Raw genomic sequence first — 22,761 nt, 5'->3', positions numbered from 1 at the left:
TTCCATCACTACGATCTACAGCTTGCAAACCTGCTCTCCTTGCAGAAAGTAGGCAGCTCCAAAGGGAGGGAGCCTTGTGTTTCAGCATGCTTGTGAAGTGTGCAATAAACCTCATCTGCATAGATGGATCTGACGTATGGATTGGTATTTGCTGTGCTCTTTTCAGAAGGACTTTTATCTTGCATCTTAGCTATGTGTGTAAAATGCTTCCTCATTTTACTTAAGTTCAGCCCTAAACAGCGCCGTTGTAAATGTGAAGAGGCAGAATTACACTTTTGATTTTCCACACCTCTACTGTTTTGGATACCTTTTGTAATCCAGTTGGAGCCTACTTTAACATATTGGCTGCGCAAACACCTCAGCAGGGGCTGCTTACACCAATGCTTCTGCTTGTCTCAGTCCTTTATGAAAACAAAATTCCGACTTAGATCTTCCTTCTTTGCACTGTAAGACAACAGGGCTAAGCCCCCCTCATTTCCAATGATCTCTGGAAAGGCCTCCGGACGCCGGTGCCGCGGCCCCGCGCATTGCTGCCGAAGGTTGACCCCGAGCTCCCTCCTCCCAGCCTTGGAGCAGCACCTCCGCAGTGCCAGCGAGGCAGCGCTTCTGGAGGGGTAGCGGCTGGCAACGGCCACCGGTAGCGCCCGGCGCGGGGCATTGTGGGACCGGCCTGGCACGGCCTCGAGCGGGGCGCTGTGGGGACGCCTTGGCACGGCTCGACCCGGGGAGAAGGGGAGCGAAAGGCAAAGTAGCGGGGGCTCAGCCCACCCCGTGGCCGGCGGGATGAAGCCGGGGCGCGCCTTCCCTGAGCGCCTCGGCTGCTGCTCTCGCCGCTGCCCACCTTCACCTCGCCCCGCCCGGCCCGGCGGCTGCGGGGCGGGCCCGTAAGCGCGCCCGGGCGTTGCTAACGGCGAAGAGCGTAGAGCACCGCCCCGTTTCTCAACGGCTCGGTGCTTCCTCAAGGTTCGCCCTGCCGTGCCGCCAGCTCTGATTGGTGAGGCCACTGTCAGTTCTCCGCAGCCGGCGTCACTATTGGCTGGCAGTGCCGCGGGGGGTGGGCGGGTCGGCAGCGTTGCTGGGCCGCGGCGGCTGTTGGCGGCTGGGCGCCTCGCAGTGCCGGTGAAGTGAGAGGCGGTCGCGGTGCCTGCGGGAGAAGCCGGCAGCGTGAGGAAGACGCCACTCTCTCGCCGCGAGGAACGCAGCCGCCACCGCTGCGGCGTTTCCCTCCTTCCCTCCCTCCCTCCCACCCTCCGCCGTAGCCGGGCTCAGGTAAAGCAGGGCGATGGACACGGGTGGCCCCGGTTTGTTCCCCCTGGCGCCGCGCTTCTCTCCTCACGGGTTTCGCGCCTCTTTGTCCTGTCGGCCGAGAGGGCACCGCTCTCCTACTGCTCTCTTCCTTCTACCCGGCGAAGCCGGGTGGTGGGCAGCCCGGCAGGGGAGCCGAGCTGCCGTGCTTGGGGTGCTCCCTGTCCTTCCCCCTCTCGTTCGGGGGCGTATGTGCACGGTTGCATTATGCCCAGGGAGTTGCCTCTCTCCTACCTCCACGCCCTGCTAACTGGCCTTCTCGCAGGTGGGGTGGCGTTATTCGCGCTCTTTTTCACCTCACAGTCTTCTTTCTTCTCCCTCCGGTGCATTCCCCCCCCTCCCTCCTCATATCTCCCTTCGCGTTTAAATGACTGTCCTTTGGAAGTAGCGGGTAGGAGAAAAATGGACCGTTTGGCAGCTGTCAGGGCTGCAGCCTGAGTCACAGGCTGACAATCCTCCTGCAGACATTGCAATGGGCTTGGCTTCCGCCCTCAGATCTCGACTTCCTCGTTCGGTTTGGTTTGTACAGTGAAGCCAGGAGAGAGGGAGGAGGGAGTGACAGGGCAAGATGAAGCTTGCAGTAAAAACTGTTCAGATAGCTTGTGCTTTCAGGCATCACCTCCAACTGAGTAGGGAAAGTTCTCTGGCTTTTAGTGGTATCGTTACCAACCTGCCTCCAGTAGGTGTGGGAAGTAATAAATTTCATAGCCCCCAAGGGTAGTGTGTACCCAGTGGGTTTCATAAGGATCGCTTCTTATTTGTCTAAACATAGGGTGAAATGACTTTTATAGCAGTAACATGCTTCTGGTAATAAAGTGGAATTTCTCAGAAGTAAACTGCAGTGGTCGGGAGGCTCTTCATGCAGTGTCTGTCAAATTCCACCTTTTTTTTTTTTTTTTCTCCTTAAGGTTCGTTTCCCTTCTTTTATTTTTTTTTCCCCTCTTGAAGCTTTGTGCTCTTCATCTGTCTTTTTCCGTAGCTTTTTCTTCTGTATGCTCTGTCATGATGTCCTGACATGTGTCTTACTCCACACTCCATTAGAGTAAGAACCTAAGCTTTCTTCTAAGTGAGCAGGTCTGTCCTAAAGAGAATATTCTCTCAAATAATGCATAAGAATTTTCTGCTTCAAACCTGAAGATACATTGTAGTGGATGGACTTTGGCCTGTAGATGATGATTTCTATGTCTCTGCCCTACGCTATAAAGAAATACAAGTTAATTTACAGGGAGGCTGTTGAACCATGGCTCGAAAGATTAAATTGCACATCCTTAACCGTCATCCTGTATGTCTCCAGTCTGTAAGGCTAGATACAGTAAAGTTTTAACTGCAAAGTAACAGCATTCTAATCAGTTACTGCTTGTGTAAAGACGCTTTTGAAATTAGTCACTAGGTAACAATGTGACTAAGTTCACTTATCCATGGCATTCCAGTAAAAATGGCAAATAGTGGTGCAGATATGTATTGACTCATAGATGCACTGTCTGCAACTATAGCACTCTCTCCAAAGTTTAAATGAGATAAGCAAATATTTTTGTTAACTAGAAAGTTGTAATGAGGAGGAAGCAATTGATAAATGTAAGTGGAGTTGCCTTTAGCACAAAAGAGTTTTGAGGTTATTAATCACAATTGTCAAAACTGTATAAACACAAGATTGTGCAGCTAATCTGACCTTGTAAAAATAACTAGAGTGAAGTCATGCAATGGTTCCATGAAGCTCTATGTCAGGTGGAACTGTTTAAATCGATGTGTTTTCCTTCTTGATAGCTTTATTTGTTCACTTATTCATAATGTGTGCACCGTCTTTCTGGAGGTGGACAGGCAAAATTTTCAGTAACTCTAAGGCAGCTGCAAAATTGCTGGCAGTGGATAGAAACAGGGGTCTGAAATTTTCATGCTTACTGACCTGGAACCTTAAAGTGAGTATGCCCAGTGCCAAGCTGGTGAGTTACATGGTTCTTTTTGTAATATAACGTCAGGTCTTTGATGCCTGCCTTGTATAGCCAAGATTTTAGAAGTTCTCTGGAGAAGAGACTTTGACTTCAAAGTTTGCTCTGCTGGGTAGCATGTGGCTGTTTCTGTATAAACAGGAAGACTGTACAGTTGGGTTCTGTCTGTCCCGGAAGAATGGGTGTAAAAAACTGAAAGCATTTTATTGGACTTTGTTTGCATACATTGTAAGGTTATTTATTTCATGATTCTGGGATTACTTTTTTTTTTCGTTCAAGTTATTCTTGTAAGAAAAAAGTTGGAGAGACTTAAGTTCTTGGTTTTGGTGTTTTTTTTTTTTTTTTCTAATTATTGTTTCTTCTAGGTGGATTTTGATGTGTTTCAGAATGGTTTTAAGAAGACAAAAGTGTTGAGAGCTCCATCATAATCTTTTAAGTGAATCAGTAGTGAATAAGTAATAATAATAAAACCAAGAGGAATAAAATTACTTGTCCAGTAAAGTTACAGGAAAAGGATTAGAAGAGTTTCTCATTTAGGAGGTTGAAATAACCTTGTTGTGTGCTGTATAGCACATTATTTTGTTGTTATGCAAAATGTTAAAGAGTGGTAGTGGGTGATAGATCTAATACTCATCTTTGAGTTAAAAACTGCAGTGGAGTTAGATGCCACAGATGCTTAAATCTCTCTGCAACAGTATTTGGCACTGCAGATAGTCTCAGCATTTGCAATAGAAATTACATTTACCAGTGCAACAAACTGTCTTCAAAACTTGAACCATTATTATCTTGGCAGGTCTTTAAAAATAATGTACTAAATGCTTATAATAACTAATAATTCACAGGTTAGTCCTCTGTCAGACTGTTTACATGCAGGTACAAGGGAGTATATGTATTTCAGTGTGTCTACTAAGTATGTGAAAATATACTTCAGTTGTACTAGGGGATTAGCCTGTCTATACCCCAAAATTCAGATTTTGTTCTGTTAATCTCTGGCATGCTGAACAGATAGGACAGGACATGTCACAGGTGTTGTGATTTATGAGCTGATTTTGCTGAATTTTCTGTTCCTACCCCTGCTTCCATGGGCCTATGTCTTGTCCAGATTTATGTCACTTTGGAATTGGTGTGACTGTAGTAGGGTGAGATTGCATGTGGACCCACTGGAGGTACAGGAACTCATCTGGTTAATGCAAGGTTTACTGAAAGGGGAAGTCAAAGTTAAGGTTTTCTTACCCCCACCTCTGCACACTATATCTGCTTTCTTGTGTGGTAACTTCAGGCTATTGGGTAATGTGCTGAACCTTACTGATGACTAGAGTGCGTTTCAGAGGCTCAGTGTTAGCTACGCATCTACTAAAAGTCCTGAGTGTATGATTTAATTTGTTTTGACTCAGTAATGCACTTGGTGCCCGTTAACATAGATTTTTGTCTTTGATTTCTTGTATAAATACCTTATTAGTCTTTGTTTTCTTAGTTTATAATTGAGGCACAGCTGTCTGCATGTTAAGTAGAGAAATTGTGTGCCTTATGTTAAGTCTTCTGTGGGTTGAAACAAAACTATAATAGCATAGGATTGCCTACAGCGGCATTGTTTTTGCTGGCAATTGCTCTAGCTTAATGGTGGCTTGGTGACCTTGTACCTTAAATTTCTTTTCACTTTCAGCACACCATGGTTCTAATTGAGTTTCTTAGTTTAGAAAGAGATGGAAACTAGCAACCTGATTTGAATAGAGTATGATGAGACAAATATACAAATGCAACTTCTGCCCTGGAAGCTAATGCAAATGGGTGTTGTCCAACTAAATGAAATGCATCAATTTACAAGTTCATCTTAATTATGGTTTATCCGCTTCACTTCTTTCTTTAGCGGCTGTGAGAACTTGTTCTGTGTACTTGAAGTAATAATCTCAACACCGATTCATCTTGCAATCCCAGGCTACTGTCATGTTTAACGTCTTCAGACCTCACTCTAGTGCAGTCATGTTCAGTGTAATGGACCAGTCTCTCTTTTCAGCTAGAGGCTCTTTGGCCTGTTACTATTCAGTACAATACGTTGCCTTTCTCAGCATCCTAAAAAGTGTAAAGAAACAGTAGGGCCTCCAATTTTCCAGTGATGGGAACTGTGATTGATTTCATTGTTTGATACCTCTGGATCTAGGACTGCTAAGTCATGTCCTTTTGAAAGGACTGTAAAATTGATCTAGCACACTTGTCCACTGCAAATTATTTCTTATGGAGGTACTACAAATGTATTGCTGTTGGATGCAGAGAGGTATAATGAAATACATCTCTGAATAATGTGGTTTGACTCCATGACCTCTTTATGAAATTTATGCCTCTAGAGTTTTGTACATAGGGTTTGTATTCTACTTGTCTTCATGACCAGAAATTTAAATTTCTCCTAATGCATGTATGCAACTCTACTGAGAGTAGTAAATAAAACCACACGGATGAGTGAGTTCAGTAAACTCAGGCTAATAATTAATGTATGTTGAGGGAAACTTAACTTGGAAATCTGTATCATAAAGTCTCCTCAACTGATGAATACTTCCATTCATCAAGAGCTACCATTTTAATGAGTCTCGGCAGGAAATTCATTGTGATATATGCCTCAACACAGAACTGGAGTTCTGATTTGAATGAAAGCAAAGTAGGCATTTGGACTTGTAAGAAAAGAGGTTTAGAGAAATTCTGCACTCAACTTTGACAGTCTTGTGCAATCAGACTTCTTTTTTTTTTTTTTTTTTCCCCTTATTGGGCAGCTTCCTGTTTAAAATATAAGATTTAAAGCGTGCTCTTGTAATAGTTTACTCCCTTTTTTATTGTTTGTAGTGATGAGAGTACGTTCATCTGTGTTTTTCTTTTAAGGTCAAGACTTTACCAGTTCACTTAAATTTAAGCTCTTTTAAATCAGCCTTGGAGGTGATGTAGCTTAGACTCGGGTAAAAGTTGGTTCTGGCCAACGCTCAGTCCAGCAGTTTTATTGACATACTTGTTGTTTTAAATAGCCAAGGGAAAAAAAGGAAACCTACAGCAAAACTTAAATTTATTTCAGTTGCTATTTTTTCTTCAAATATGACTGACTTAAATCAACTGTCATATCAGTTTGTAGGTAAGTTTTTAGTCAGTAAGGTCTTTTTTGGCAGGGACTGTTACACTGTAGGTCTGCTTGTCATTTAGTGCAAGAGATTCATTTTGCTATGCTCACAATGGATAAAATCAATTGTTGCAGAAGGGCTCTAAGAGCAAGGCCATGGATCCTTAGAGGCCTTGTGCGAGCAAAGCAAGGTGTAGGCCTCACAGGTAACCGGAAACCGGATGTGGGAGGAGAATGTGAAGGAAGCTGTGTAGAACTAACCAATACTGTTCTGACTAGTAGGCGTGGCTAAACACCACGCGGATATAAGCGAAGTGCGCCACAAATAAAGTGGAAGTTTTCTTATCACCCATATTGGGTTGGCGTGTCTTGCCTCTCCTCGCCGCTAACAATCAATTATTTTTAAATGTGTGAGCACAAATTAATTTTCATTCATGGTGTTTCTTTTCTAAACTTGATAGCTTATCTTAGGGTTTGGGCAGAGTTGAACAAATCTAAGATGCTTAAATCTAAGAACTTGGCAACAAATACAGAGTGTAAAGCTGAAGTCAAACTAGTGAACTGGATGAGAAAGTTCTTGCCTAAGCACTTGGAATTAGATGGTTGATGAGGTAAATTGACTTTTGACAGCTTTTTAAATGTAGAAGAAGAAAAATGCTTTCTGGCTTCTGTTTTGGCCATGTAATTCCTAGTTCAAAGTGTACAGGAAGGCGTTGACATTTTTCTTTGACCTTTTTTCCTAGCTCTTTTTTTAAATGCTTGGGGGTAGCTGTGTGTTTCACAGTTGGTGGAGCAGATGAGGGGTGGATTTGAGACGAAGGTATCCAAAATCAAATTAATTCATAAATTGCTGATTGCAGGTAGCTAGAAAACCATTTTAGTTAGTTTTTGCTTGTAAACGTATCTGCACTAGTCAAAGAAATACTTTTTAAAAAATTATTAGTATTAATGGAGTTACATTTTTTTAGCAGAGTATCAATATATTTTATTCTTCATAGATGTTGTTCAGATGTCTTCATTTCTGTTGTTCAGAGACAAAGATGCTTTTATCTCTTTGTCATGAAATAAAAGAGAAGGCTGTGTGGAGACCTCATAGCAGCCTTCCAGTATCTGAAGAGGGCCTATAAAGATTCTGGGGAGAGACTGTTCATCAGGAATCGTAGCAATAGGACAAGGGGTACTGGAACAGGTTGCCCAAAGAAGTGGTAAATGCACCATCCCTGGCAGTGTTCAAGGCCAGGCTGGACAGAGCCTTGGGTGACATGATCTAGTGTGAGGTGTCCCTGCCCATGGCAGTGGGGTTGGAACTAGGTAATCTTAAGGTCCTTTCCAACCTAAGCCGTTCTATGATTATGTGAAAATGTATTCAGACTTTACAGAATTGTTTAAATAAATGGATATAGAAGTATGGATGACTAGTAACAGTAATTAAGCAATTGGATACTTGAAACTGTCATGTTGCAAATGGACATGTCTGCTTATTGACAAAGGGAATTTCCTTTCTCAAAAGAGCATAAATACAAAGTAAGATTTCTTCACAAAACCTCTTTAAACTGTGATTTTAAATTTGTGGCTTAAACCAGTTTACTTGGATTTTATCATCAAGGCTATATTCCAGTATGAATGTTTATAGCAGATACTAAAGTCTTTGACCTTTCATTATGCAGTAAATTACTCTGAATTATTTAATGGCCTTTCCCAAGCCAAAGTTTTGTGTAGATGAACTTGAGCTTGTAGTTTAATGCAGTATATGATGGGAAGTAGGATCACCGCCTCCCTAAGATAGTTTTTTACGTGAACTGGCCACCGGTAGCCGCAAGAGAAGTGCCCCAAAGAAGAGATATAAGGACTCCCTGAAACAATACCTTAGCCTTGGCCACATTGGCTACCATCAGTGGTCCACCTTGGCCTCCAGTCGGGAGACTTGGAGACACACCATGCATAATGTCATTGACTCCTTTGAGAACTCACGCAGAACTAGGCTTGAGGAGAAAAGACAACATGGAAAGAATTGCACCCTGCCTGTACCACCCAAGGAGACCTTTTGCTGTGCTTTTTGCAGCTGGATTTGCCCATCTCATATTGGCCTTTTTAGTCATCAGCGCACTTGTAGTAAGCGTGGGTAAAGCCCTTCCCAAGTCTTCATTCACAAAGTCAAGCCATGATGATGATGGGAAGTAGATTGGGCAGAGAAGAGATTCAGAGCAGCCCTGCGGAGAAGGACTTGGAGGTCTTGGTCAATGAGAAACTGAACATTGAGCTGGCTTCAGTGTGCGCTCGCAGCCCAGAAAGCCAAGTGTATCCTGGGTTGCATCAAAAGGAGCGTGACCAGCAGGTCGAAGGAGGTGATCCTGCCCCTCTACTCTGCTCTTGTGAGACCTCACCTGGAGTTTTGTTTGCAGTTCTGGTGTCCTCAACATAAAAAAGACATGGAACTGTTGGAACAAGTCCTGAGGAGGTCCATGACGATAATCAGGGGACTGGAGCACCTCCCGTATGAAGACAGGCTCAGAAAGTTGGGGCTGTTCAGCCTGGAGAAGAGAAGGCTGTGTGGAGACCTCATAGCAGCCTTCCAGTATCTGAAGGGGGCTTATAAGGATGCTGGGGAGGGTCTCTTCATTAGGGACTGTAGTGACAGGACAAGGGGTAATGGGTTAAAACTTAAACAGGGGAAGTTTAGATTGGATATAAGGAAGAAGCTCTTTACTGTGAGGGTGGTGAGGCACTGAAATGGGTTGCCCAAGGAAGCTCCATCCCTGGCGGTGTTCAAGGCCAGGTTGGACAGAGCCTTGGGTGGCATGGTTTAGTATGAGGTGTCCCTGCCCATGGGAGGGGGGTTGGAACTAGATGATCTTAAGGTCCTTTTTCCAACCCTAAAGATTCTGATTCTATGAAGTCTACAATGAGAACCCACAATGAGGAAGATGTATTAGTATTTTTTTTCTTTAAAAAAAGGATTGTCAGTTTATTAGAAAAACTGGTGTAACTTCTGAAAATTGTCTGCATGTTGTCTGCACAGCACTGGCATATAGATATTGATAGTTTATCTTCTTCCTCCACATGTGGAAGTTAATCGTTTTGCATGGTAAATTTAAAGTTTTTTCCTAATGAGCAGAACAATAAAGGTAGATTTTAGGTCGTTATTGCTCTGAAAACTTAGTGGAGATTTAACTGATAAATATTGCCATGCTGTATTATGCCAATTCTATCATACTGCAGTAATGGTTCAGCTCTTACTTGTGTAGATAAGGAGAAGAATATAATAGAAAGGTTTGGGTTGGAATAGACTTTAAAGGTCATCAAGTACAAACTAGGGACACCGTCCTTTAGACCAGGTTGTTCAAAGCCCTGTCTAACCTGTCCTTGAACAATGCCAGAGATAGGGCAGCCACAGCTTCCCTGGTCAACCTGTGCCAGTGCCTCACCACCACAGCACTATAGTGTATATGGTTGTGGAGAATGTTGTTAACTATGAAGAAACACTTGAAACAATTCTGCTACTCTGTGGTCAACGTTTCCTTATGTTGACTTTTACTCTGTTAAGCCAGAAAGCAAAACTTTGTTGGAAACTTCCAAGTTATATTGCCTTCTCTTACTGGGACCATGGAATGTCAATAGGATGTCAATAGGGGATAATTTTTTTTTTTAAAGTCTTTTCTTCTAATACCAGAATGTAGAAAATTTTATATGCCCATATAGCCATGATTGTACTTCAAATGCCCTTGCTTCTACTCAGTTCAGACTGAAAGATGAGTCTGTTCTTCTCCTGTAAAACACAAATCAACACTTCAGGACATCCAGACCAGAGGGCATGGTTGGGTGATTTCTAAAATAACAGGTGCCTAATTCTGTTCCTTTTTAAACACTGATGTATTTGACATTTAGGAAAGAAAGCACAGGTAAGGAAAGGAACAGTGTAACCAGAGAACAAGTCTGAGGCTGAGAGGTACAGACCGGACAAGTGTTCCTGTTCGCTTCGCTGCACCAGGGGCTTCTCTAGAACATTGCTTATAATGGATACCTAAGTAAGAAGCCACGATGCTGTGCAAGATGTTGAACACAACAGGCAAATGTTGCAATCTGAATGTTTCGAGGTTTTTGAGACCATCTTGAATTTGGTATTTATTCTCTGCAAGATTGTTTTCAACCTGGACTCCTTATACATCCTGGAGCTAAAGGCAATGTAGCTTTTCCTTCAGTGGAGGAGTTGCTGTTCTCCTATCCAGAAAGAGTGACTCTCCTCCTGCCCCCTACCTCCAAGATCACCTTCATAATCAGAGGTAGATCTTCTTTATTAATCTGTATGTACAGCTGGAAGAGTTGAGAATCAAACATGGACCCATAAAAGTGGTAGACTTCTCTGTGTCAGGGTTTTTGTCTACCATCCCTAATAGCTATTGTTAATGGCAGAGCAGAACTATTTGAAACAAGAATAAAAAGATGAGTTCTAGCAGAAGGCAGTTTGGACCCATAGTTTGGCACAGAAGGTTGAGGTGTGAGTGTCTACAGAAGCCACATACATGCAAAATACTTTTTTCTAAAAGACTGAAAGAACTGTGGTTTTGCTATCTGTATTGAGGTGTGATTGCTTTGTTCCTTGTTCCCTCTTGTGATGAAATGAAACCTGGAGCGGACAAAGATGATAGGGAGACCTAACTGATATAGAACTGTGTATTGGAAGAGCTCCCTTCCACTTCAGTGTCACAGAGTTCTTGGCAGATATCTCTTTAGTCTTAAATCAGAATATTAGGGAAGGCATGAAAAGTGACCCTGAGGTAACAAGGACAGGCTGAAACTTTCCAAGCTCTTCCTTCACCTCTCATGCAATGTCCTTAGGGAATTCTGCATGCCTGATCAGAACTTTTACAGTCCATTATGTCTCCTGAAAAGAAGTCTTGCAGCAAAACAGCTTGAACAGCCAGGATGGGCTGCAGTTTTCTGAACTACAGCTGTCTCCTTAAGTGGGATTACTTTGCTGAATGGTCACGAAGAATGCGTTCTCCCCCTGGAATGTTTTCTTTGTGGGCACACTGTCTCTGGAAAAGGAATTCTCTCCTCTGCTGAGAAGGCATGTACTGTACATGCACTAATGAGAAACAACAGTTGCAGAAAGTGTATTATGCGGGATTGTAAACTTTGAATATTTATTCCAAGTGAATGGGGTTGGGTGGCAGCCAGCCTAGCTTTGTCATGCTAAAGACTGGACTTGAAATCAACAAAAGGCTACCCTCCCCCTCCCTAAACCAGTGCTTGATGTGTTTAAACAATGTGCACAGGCTTCATAGAACTGATTACTTTATTGGTGCCATGTACATGGTAATGGTTCTTTGGTCTCACTGAACTGAGAAGTTGCAAGTAAAATAGGGGCAGTCGTCCCCTCCTTAGCATTTACTTAGGGAAGCTATGCCTGCCTGTATTTGTTCATAACCTTCAGTGGTTAGTTTCTTTGTGGTATGCAGTGAAGTTGGCCGAGATAATTTCTGTGCTTGTATACCCTGTGGTGAAGGCTGCACCATCCCGCTTTCACTCTTTGGTACCCAAAACTAGCCTCTTCAGATTAGCATTGACTTACATTACATCTACAGGTGCTGTGCTTGTGTCTTCTGTTCTCCCAGTCTTGCCATTCATTTGAACCCAGTGAAAAGTTAATTACTAAGTGGCATGTAAGGACAGTGTCTTAATTGTTTGTGGCTTTGGGGCCTTTGCAATTTGCCATGGAAAGTCCCAGCTTCACAGAGCAAACCTCCTGTGTCAGCTGTTACAGTAGAATATGCAAGAGCTTGCTTCACACATACCAGAAGTGGTACTTGACAGCTGAAGAAGGCTGGACATACAGAAACCGAGAAACGTTTATTCCATGTTTGTCTGAGGATGTGTGCTGGGTACGTTTAGGCCACTTGGAAGGTAAGGAATTCCCTTTAACTTCATTCTTCTGTCTTGCGTGTAGTCTGGTCGGCACATCACTTTTGTGTAATGCAGGTATCATTTATACATTAGATAATTAGATTCTTTATTCTTGGAACCTGAGCATGCAGAGAGGGCACTTTAGTGCTCTACCTTGGGTTTAACTTACAGCAATAAACATGGTAGCTGCAAGTCTGGGCAGTACTACAGTCAAACTGAATATGCAAGAATAATTGCCAGCAATCTGCATTCCAGTTGTGAAATAAATCTTTCAACAATGTATTGTGTGCGTCAGACTGTGACTAGAGAGGAAAGCAGTGAATTACAGTGAGCTAATAGCAATCATTATGAATCCCAAATAAAGCTTAACTAGAAGAAATGAGTCTGCGTGGCAGCATGGCATTCTGAACACAAAGGCGGAGTGGAGCTGAAAGCTTTCAGCTTGGGAGGCTATCTATGAAGGAGTATTAATGGCAAACTCTTGTCTGATGCTGTATTCCTTTGTGAGATAACTGGTAACTGTAAACTTGTGATTCTTTGAGTTCAGTCTGAAGCATCAAGTACTGGTGTGTCACAATATATCAGTTTAGCCTTCTGCCAGCTTTTCCCCTTACCGCTACCCCAGTGGCATTCAATTCTCATATTTCACTAATGATTCAGACCTTTTTTTTATTTTATATATATATATATATAGGTGTTGTTTACACATTGGAGCAGTTTGTGCTAAGTAGCTTCACAGTTTTCTTTCCCATAAACATCCTGGCACATGGAGCTGTGAAGTGTCAGCCTAGTATGTCCTAACTAAAGAGATCTGAACACTTTCTAAGTGAACCCAAGGGAATTACAGGGAGGGGTTTTTGGTGGGTGAGGTTTTGTTTTTTGATGTTGTCAGTTCATGGTCACTGTAGGCAGTCTGGCCACAGAAGTCTACTTACTGTGCTTTCTAGCTGCACTGCATGCAACTATGTTGATTTGATGAACTGCATTCAGCTGGCTGGGAAAGTAAAACAGTTGACTCTGCAAAAATAATGCAAGAATTGGCTGTTCAGATTGTATTCTTAGTGAGGATTCGCATCATATAAATGTTACTGAGCAAACTTAGTTTGAATCATTAGCTGCTTCTCAGAGTCAGGTTATTTTTAAAATGCTGTGTATTAATAAAGAATCAAGTTTCTTCATTGAGGACAACTTGGTTGTAACTGAAATGGGTCTGTAAGCATAGTGGTGTAGTTTTCTAGTGTAAAAGTCTTGTCTTGCCTGTAGAAATCATGCATGTTCCCTTTGCTCTGTGAGAGGACCTTTTGTATTGCATTCTTTCACAACCTGCTAGAGGTATATAACATGAGAACTGTGTTCCTGAAATAATTTTAAAATGTAAATGTATAAACAAAGAGAAGTTAACTTGCTAACTTTCTAATTCTAGTCTATATGTGTTTTCTATTTGTCACCCTTATCTTTAGGGCAGTTCCTCTTCCACTGCTCATATAAAGGCCATTAGACAAACCACGTGTGTGTGATCATTTAATGTGAAATCATAGAACGTTTTTATAGCACTGCCTTACTGTTGGATGTGAAGCAAAAGAAAACTTCCAGTAATGTACATCCCTTTTCACGCAGGCTCAGTCTTACAGCAAGGTTCTGAAATGGTGATCTGAATCACATACAGTGCCTGTATGTGTCTATTTTATGTAGCCCACTATTTCACAAACTTTTAATAATTCATCAAAGTAGAGAAATGGTGTGTGATTAAAACTGCCTATTCCAGTGTATCTTTGTATTAATGAGGCTGAAGCCTCAAAAGAATGTTGTGGAGATCCCTACTTTAACGGCAGTTCATATGGCTCTAACTAGAAGTGCTTCCTTGCCTAGTTAGGGCTCTAATACTTGTTAGGAAGTGGGATGCTTTAGCTGTTGCTATTGATGCTCTTCTGAATTCTATTGCTACTTCAGCCATTACCTCCATAGTTTACCATAGCCCAAGCTGCTCTCATTGAGCAATGGCTTAGTCCCAGAAACAATTCTGTGGCTGCTGACAGAGTAAACACTGGGGGGAGAGGAGGGAATAATACAAATAGTTCTGGAAAATTAAATTGCAAACAGATAATGTCCTATACTTCTAGCAGTTGAATAACACTGTGATCAAAAGGAAGGGGCTTTATAGCAGAGGCATCTTTTAGACCTTTCCAAGCCAGCCAGGTGTTTATTTCCAGCTTTTTGGAAAGCACTTGGTGCTTTAAATAGGGAGAGAAGTGTGTGAAGTGTCTGATAGCCTTAAGGCTGTGGAACTGTAGGAGGTTAAGGCAAACTTTTGTCCATATGATTGTATTCGCATGAGGTTTTTTGTTAATTCTGCTTACTTAAGGGAATGCATGGCATCTTAACTTAAAGCCAGTGTTTAACTTGTTCATCTCAAAAGAATCTGTAGGGAAATATGTATGCAAAGGATTTTTGAATTTATTGTTTTTTAAGGTTGGACTAAATATTATCAATGTCTTGATCCCATCCTATTCATGACTGTAGAGATTGCTTTGCCTCCATCTGTAACTGCATGGCATCATTGTGGCAATTATGTAGTTAGTTAAATGGCAAAAGAATGTCTTTTGGCACATGAAATAATGAAAAACAAGCAATGTTTGACCAGCCTGTTCCTCAGACTGCTATGAACCACAGTAAGGAAGCATCCTGGGTTAACAGGGAAGTGACTGTAGTATTTCATATTTGGAAACAATACTAGGAAGGAGGCATTTAAACTCAAAACAAGGATGGTCTGTCTTTCTTCTGTATTTTTTTGTCTTCTAAGCCGTAGACTGTTGTTGCATCAAAAAGAATATTGTTAACGGTATTCTCCTCTGACAGTTGCACAATAGCCATGTAAAGATAAATGTCCTTGCCCCACATAATTATCTACACCCAAAATGCAAGCTACTAGGCAAACAAATAACTTCCTAATTTGTTCCTAAAATGGCAATGACTTGCAATCATTGGGAGTTGCTGTGAGGCTGCAAGAGCTTAGAGGGCTCGCTTCCTTCACCACTTCAGGGTTTTTTAGAACTGCCCAGTGAAGTGCAGCCTAAGCTAGGAAGATGAATTTTGCAGCCCATGAGGTGGAACTTGCTGAATCTGATTCCTCTGGTACTGTTCTTGTGGAGAAGACAAATTAATGGTTGGTTTGTGGTACTGCTAGTTTAGAGGCCCTGTGGGTTAGAAGTCAGCCTTCAGAGTAGCACTAATACCATGTTATCTTAGCATGATCCTCAATTTTTTTTAGTTCTAGTACCTGATGATTCTGTTCTGGACCATATGAAATGGTGATAACAAGACTGTTTGCTGCTGCCATGCAATAGGGTAATTTTCAAGTCTGTTTAAATTTTGAGGTGCAGACCATCTCTGAATCTCGTTGCTATTTGGTAGTACTGGCATAAAAAAATCCCTTAGTGTTTGGTGAGATTTTTTTTTTTTTAATTGTTAGGCTATCTAACTTCTTGCTGTGAAAGATTTTGGTTTCAGTTTTGGGAATAAAAAGGGACAGATGATACAGAAAGATCCCGTACTGGCTGAAGAATGCAGTCTTGCTGTGTGCAAGATAATTCAGCTTTCTCCTCCTGTGAGGAATTTGATTAACCTCTCTGTAGCTATCTTCTTTCCTTAGTTCTCTTCAGCTCTAGAACTGGCTTTCAAGATACCCTTTAAAAGATTTATTGTGGTCTTATGTATTTCTTACCAAGAAAAGAATTAGCCTTTATCCCAGAAGAAATCTCCGAAGTGTATTGAATGCATGTATTTCAACAGTAAGGAAGTGAGGAATATGTTTCAGTGTAACGTAGGACACTTCAGATGGCTGGTTACTTAGGATTCCTCAGGAAATGATGAAACTGAATTTAGCCGAAGCATACTGCTTCTGTGTCTTGCCTGATTATAGCCAAAAAAGGCAACTGGTTAGATTCTGGGAGTTGCATAGGCAGGAAACTCTGTAATGGAGGCTAGAACAGAGATGTTGCTTTGCCAAACCTGATACAACTCTGAACACAATTGAATATTTATTTCTCATTATTTTTCTCCCTTCTCCTCTCCCTCCCCCCCCTCCCCTTTTTTTTTTTAACCCTTTGACCACAATGTGCAGATGATACTCTGCAATGTCATGGAGTCCCAGTATCTTTTCTTGAATTCTTAGTCTTCTCTATTCTAAATACTCTGCTGGGCTAGCTGTTGTAGGGTGGTCTTGCAGCTCTCTTGAGAACTCAGAGTTTTTATGGCAGACTCTTGATTGCTGCATCTTATCTCTGGAACAAGTCTCTTCATCGTGTGGCCATTAAAATCTGGGGCTTCAACAAAAAATATGAAAAGCTAGGATGGAGGAGTTGCTCTGAGAGTCACCATTGTGGCGACTGAGGTGGAAGTGTCAGTGACCCTGTGGGGAAAGGACAAATGAGGTAAAGTGTGGGATAGCTGCTTGGCATATCCTGTAAGGCTTAGGACAAAGATTTGAAACCCAAGCTAAATGAAACAATTATTTATAGGGTAATTTTCTCTTTGCTAAAGAATTTTTGACTGTGAATATACAGCTAGCCATACAGTCTCTGGCATAAAGTTGCATACCACCTACAGTGATACATTTGTTGAAAGGAATTTCCCTACATGCTTACAGATGACTGGTGTGGGCATGTGTGCCTATCATTATTATAGCTGATGTTTTTCTGGCTTCATTCACAGCTTGCTAATGCTAGGACTCAACATCTCTTGTTGCTCTCATGCATATTTTGGGAGTTGAACTGCTTCTGTCCTGCTCTTGGTATCTATAGTAAGATTTCACCTATGTAACTTGCAGGCTGGTTTTGCTCTGTAGAAAAGTTACCCCTGGAGCTCCTGACAGCCTCCAGTGACATGAATATTGATATTTTCATTTTCTGTTCTTTTGGTGATAAAGAGCTCTAGCTTCTATCCAAGTTATGATAAACATGTATTGAGGACACTGGTATCTTTGTGAGGAAGGATCCAACAAGTAATATTTATGGGACCTTGTAAAGAGGCTGCTGTTACATGGTCAATGAGCCTTGACACATACAGTCCTTTCTCCTAATTGAAAGGATTTCTCAATGGCACCAATAAAATCGCTGCCTTATAAGCTGGAAAATCCATGGCGGTAATGTTCTGGTTTTGATGAAGCACTAAATCTAGGGTGCTGTTTTCTGAGAATGCTGCCTAAATCTCCTTTTTGTAGGGGTAGTATTTTTTCCTTTACCTGACTGTAGCTACATAGAAGGATTTTGGGGTTGTAAAATTTCCTGACCACAGGTTTATTCTATTACTGTCTTGGAGGTATTCTGCTGCTTAACGTGATCTAGAAAAGAGATGCTAATCGGTGGGCTGGGTGTTGCTACTAAGCTGGGGATGGAAAGTATTTTATGTTGGTCTTAACTGTTGTCCTCAAATTATCGATGATGTCTTCTAGAAGCAGAGTGTGTCTCATGTATTGTCTGGACAGGTTTGTGGCATTTCTAAGAAGTTGTGGTATTTGACTGGTTATTTATCAGAACCAGGAGGTAGGAAATAAAGCTGTTGATTAAACATATTTGTAATATTTTTACCAAGTAGAGCAGTGAAAGGCTAATCTTGAACTGAACATTACTAACATAGTATCTCATGCTGAGTACTGGTGCATCTTACAAGTTGTTTGATGCTTGCTACTTTAATGTGCATTCTCTTTTCTGCTCAATAATGGCTTTCAAATGCTTAAGGGTCAGTGTTTTGCTGGAGTTTTTTAGCTACTTGCTAGTATATGGTGTGGTTTTTTGGTTTTTTGTTTTTTTTTTTTTTTTGCGTCCACTTGGCAAGCAAAACCTTGACCTTATTGGAAGTCTGACAACTTACCAGTGCTTCCGGAAATGAAACTAAAGGAGGGGGAGGCATGTTCTGATGACCGGGGACTTGGAGTACTTAGCGTGTGCCTGTCTGCCTCTAGGAATTTGCAAGGCAACTTGAGGCTTTAAAAATATATACATTTTGTTTCCTTCTCTTTTCACAGGTCCCCAATTCTAAAACACAATGTCGCAACGAGATGCAGATAAGTACCTTTATGTGGACAAAAATATTATTAATAACCCTCTGACTCAGGCTGACTGGGCAGCTAAGAAACTGGTATGGGTTCCCTCTGAGAAGAATGGGTTTGAGGCAGCCAGCCTGAAGGAAGAAGTAGGAGATGAGGCCGTGGTGGAACTGGCAGAGAATGGGAAGAGAGTGAAAGTAAATAAGGATGACATCCAGAAGATGAACCCTCCCAAATTCTCTAAAGTGGAAGATATGGCAGAGCTGACATGCCTGAATGAGGCTTCTGTTCTTCACAACTTAAAGGAGAGATACTACTCAGGACTGATCTATGTAAGTCTTGTCTGTTGGGGGTAAGAGTTTTTGATTACGTAGTATGTGAACTTAATGTAATTACTTTGCTTCTAAAAATGTGTATGTTAACCTTTCATTGCCCCTATACACAAGTTTCATGTGACTTAGCTTCTTCCTTCTGCTTAAGATTTTTTCACTAAACTATGCCAATCCCTCTCTAGTTGAAGCTTTCAAAGAATGCTGTCGTAAATCTGTCTTTAACATTTTAATGTCTTCGTTTGCAGGATGTTTTGAATGCCATTTAACTTTCTTTAAGCAAGACATGAGAGCAGTTGGAAAGTAGTAAAGAGTCTATTCTGAACTGAACCAAGTAATAATAAAAATGCAGTCCTAATATACCTAACATCTGAATTGCGTTTTCCCATGTCTGGAGCTTCAGAGGGAAAGAATGCTGATGCCAAGCTTTTTGTGTTATAAAAATTCAGGATCTCAGAGTGTCCTGCTATAGAAGGCACCTGTGGGCCTGAATGTGTTTACAGATAAGAAATATTTCCTTTTCTTTGCACCCCAAAATGGACAAGAGCAGAGACTCCTGCTTCTTTTTGCTGTGGAAATGACAAAGATACCATTTATGGAACCAGTGGGCATACCCAAACGAAGCATGCAGCAACTACTTCACTGAATACCAAAAGCAATAAAGAGGGAAAAGTGGGGAAGGAGATTTTGGAACCTCAGTCTGGTCCTTCAGTTCCCTTCTGAAGTTCTCTTTTCCTCTTCATGTGGCCTCTGTTTAGCCAGCAGATGTTGGTCATGACAGCATCTACTTTAGTAATATTCTGCAGGCATAGAAAGAATGATTAATGTAAAATTTGGGTGCAGTGACTGGTTAAAACAGGAACTAGTGTGTTGTGGTATGTTTATTTTCAGACTAGCTTCCAACAGTGTTAAAATGTGACTGCCTGAGATGGAATCCTGAGGGATGCCAAAACAGTGGATGTTCATATTTTTAGGCATTATGAAATATTCTTCACAGTAGATTAAAAGATCTATTAAAACAAAATATATTAAAGAATAAATTTCATATGTAGATGTCCTTGAAGATGTCTGTCTAGATTTCCCTCCCTCTTTCTTGTGCTGCTAAAACCCAAAAGCTGCCCCTCTTGTCATATGGAGAAGACAGCATGAGTAAGAACTCTCTGCAACATCTATATGTATGTTTTGGGGGTTTTTTTGAATGCCTGCTACTTCATCATACCTGTAATGATGCAGTGTTTTGTGTAGTCATCTTATGTGGCAAACTGTAGATGATCTCTTCTGCCCTAAGAGGGACTGGTGGTATCTAAGACACCACATGGCAGCAGTTCACCCTTGTTATCCATCTTGGGTAGAAGCCTTTGTGAACTGTTGCCTTCTAAGCTAAGGAGCATGAACACAAGCTAGAAACTTTCACTCTGCTAGTGCTGTGACCACTGCTCTTCTGGAGTGGCATTGAGGGCATAGACTCACAAAATGGTTTGGGTTGGAAAGTACCTTAAGATCATCTAGTTCCAACCCCCTACCATGGGCAGGGATGCCTCACCACTGACCATGTCGCCCAAGGCTCTGCCCAGCCTGGCCTTGAACACTGCCAGGGATGGAGCATTTACCACTTCTCTGGGCAACCTGTTCCAGTGCCTCACCACCCTCACAGTAAAGAACGTCTTCCTTATATCTAACCTGAACTTTCCCTGGTTTAGTTTGAGCCCATTACCCTTATCCTGTTGCTACAGTCACTGATGAGGAGTCCCTCTTTGGCATCCTTGTAGGCTCTCTTCAGATACTGGAAGGCTGCTATGAGGTCTCCACACAGCCTTCTCTTCTCCAGCCTGAACAGCTCCAGCTTTCTCAGCCTGTCTTCATATGGGAGCTGCTCAAGCCCCGTTATCAGCCTTGTGGACCTCCTCTGGACTTGCTCCAACAGCTTCATGTCCTTATGTTGGGGACATCAGAACGGCACACAGTACTCCAGGTGGGGTCTCACAAGAACAGAGTAGAGGGGCAGGATTGCCTCCTAAATCGCCTCTATTATGAAGAACTGTTAAAGAAATTATCAGAGAACATCTGAAGGGTGCAAAGCTGGTAAAAAGTAAAAACAGTCTGATTCCTACCGAGTGATGTCAAAATTTGGAGAGCTGATGTGGTTGGAGGTTGATGCAAGAAGTTATTCTTTGTAATCAATAATTCCTTTGACTATTGGTCAAAATATGTTCTTGGAGAAGAATGTTGGTAGTGAGATGAAATAGGATGTGCAAGATCATGTGTAACACTTTTAGAACAGGAAGCTGCTGTGTTATGTAATAAGTTGTTGAAAATAATTCAGCATCTCAAAGTCTGTTGCACACTATGCAATGGGCTGTTTCACATATCTTGCAAGATATCCTCTGAAATTTCAGACATAGTCTGTGACTGTAATAAATTGAGTTCTTCTAATTGGATTGTAAGAAGTATTAAAATATCTCCACACCCTTCACCAAAGTAATCCTAGCATAGTAATTCTGTATTATAGAATCTTAAGTCTTGCCAAAACTGTATTTCTGTGCACTTGTGAAATGGACTGATCTCACCTGTCAGCAGTTCTCAGCAAGTCAGGAGATTAATGTGGAGGCTTAAAATACTTTCATTGGAATGGCTGTTGGTTGATCATTAATCCCCTTGAAGAAAGAGAATACACGCAATGTATCTCTAGCATAAATGTCTCTGGAAAGATCATAAGTGTTATTTAGTTCTGCTCTTGTCCTTTCTGTCTTCTTTGCCAGCAGGGATGTGTGGTTTTGTGTGGGTTTTTTTTTTTGGGGTGTGTGTGTGTGTGTGTTTCTTTTTAACTTTTTCTGTCTACTCATCCTATAAAAAGAAGGGTGAAATCTTAAGGCTGGTGCACACTAATTTTGAGCAGGAAGTTTGTCAAACATTTCAAGAACTAAAAGCCTGAGTCCAACACCAATTTGCTGTTTCTGTGTGCTGATTAGCTCTGCACTGAAGTGACTTTTGCTAATAGACTGGCTTTCATATTAACCCTTTCTGTTATGAATGCTTTATCAAGATCATTTTCAGCTTCTGTGTTGCTTACCTGAACTGCCTTACATGTTCCAGTTACTTCACTAAAGTTAACAGTTGCTGGAAAATAAACTATCTGAGGCTGTTAGCTTTGTGTCATGCTGTAGATGGTCCTTTGAGCTATTCAGAGCTAGGTTAGCAGTTAGAAAAATTAAACTAGTTCCAGTTTGGCCCATGTCACTTGAAATACCTAACAAAAGGTAATGCTAGAATTCTATTTTGAGATAGTAATGTCTGAAACAAAGTACAGATTTTTCAAGCCAACAATGCTTGTAATAGAATAGCCTTTCAGTTGGAGCCTTGGGTTCAGTTCAGGGATTTATGCATATAAGTCTTTACTTGTTCTTTAATAAGATGAAGATGACTCTTGTCTTCTCTTTGTAGGGCTGGCAGCTTCTGCTCAATTCAACTTGCTTCCTATATAAAACTATCTGTGCTTGAACAGCAGTCATGGTGTGGTGTTCTCACTCAGTTGCCTATCCCAGCCATGATTAGTTGCCTCTCTTTATTAGACAAAAATATCACCTCACGCATCTGTCTGAGATCATTATACTGCAGGAAACTTCCTGTAGGTATTTCTCCTGGCAACCAGAATGCTGGAAGAAAGGTGATGGCTTCTTCCTTCATACCTGCTTCCTGGCTTCATTACTCTAATTGAAATTAATGTTTTCTGTTTTGTAAACTGCTGCTCTCATCTGTAAGACTGCTTCAGTTCAGCTTCAGACCTTTATTTTTGCTTGAAAAGCAACAGTTCTAATATGTCAGCAAACAGAGCCATAAAAAGTCACACAAATGCAGACAAGAAAACTTTACATTCCCTTTGGAATATTACCACAGTACTTGCTACCACTTTTCTTTTGCTTTCGCTTCTAATTCCCCAAAAGCAGCAAACAGGCCCTCAGCCTTATTAGCCTCTTGAAAGGAGAGGTAGGCTCAATCTGTGCCATGAGTTACAGTTTTGTTGGGGCCAGGGGGAAGTGGGACTGTATAGGGCATCTTCTTCTGATTATGATGTGCCTGTTGCTACTGCCATAGGATTTGAGTCATGATGGCTGCTAATGCAGACAGCTGAAACTGACA

At 41.6% G+C, this 22,761-nt stretch overlaps 1 protein-coding gene across 1 annotated transcript in view; it reads left to right on the top strand.

The window, feature by feature from the left end:
- Positions 1-1,047: 1,047 nt before the first annotated feature.
- The window catches only part of MYH9 (myosin heavy chain 9), a 73,897-nt gene continuing 52,183 nt past the window's right edge, over positions 1,048-22,761 (top strand). Inside the window, exons 1-2 of the mRNA XM_061445128.1 lie at positions 1,048-1,269; positions 18,275-18,627. Of these exons, the coding sequence (XP_061301112.1) occupies positions 18,295-18,627 (333 nt within the window). The 5' untranslated portion in view covers positions 1,048-1,269; positions 18,275-18,294. The remainder of the gene's footprint in view (positions 1,270-18,274; positions 18,628-22,761) is intronic.

The sequence above is a fragment of the Pezoporus flaviventris genome, unplaced genomic scaffold (genome assembly GCF_033815535.1).
Source record: "Pezoporus flaviventris isolate CSIRO_AGI_PZ_B2104156 unplaced genomic scaffold, CSIRO_AGI_Pfla_v1 ptg000002l, whole genome shotgun sequence".
Lineage (NCBI taxonomy): Eukaryota > Metazoa > Chordata > Aves > Psittaciformes > Psittacidae > Pezoporus > Pezoporus flaviventris.
The sequence above is the reverse complement of the archived record's forward strand: the minus strand, read 5'-3'. Positions and strand labels throughout refer to the sequence as shown.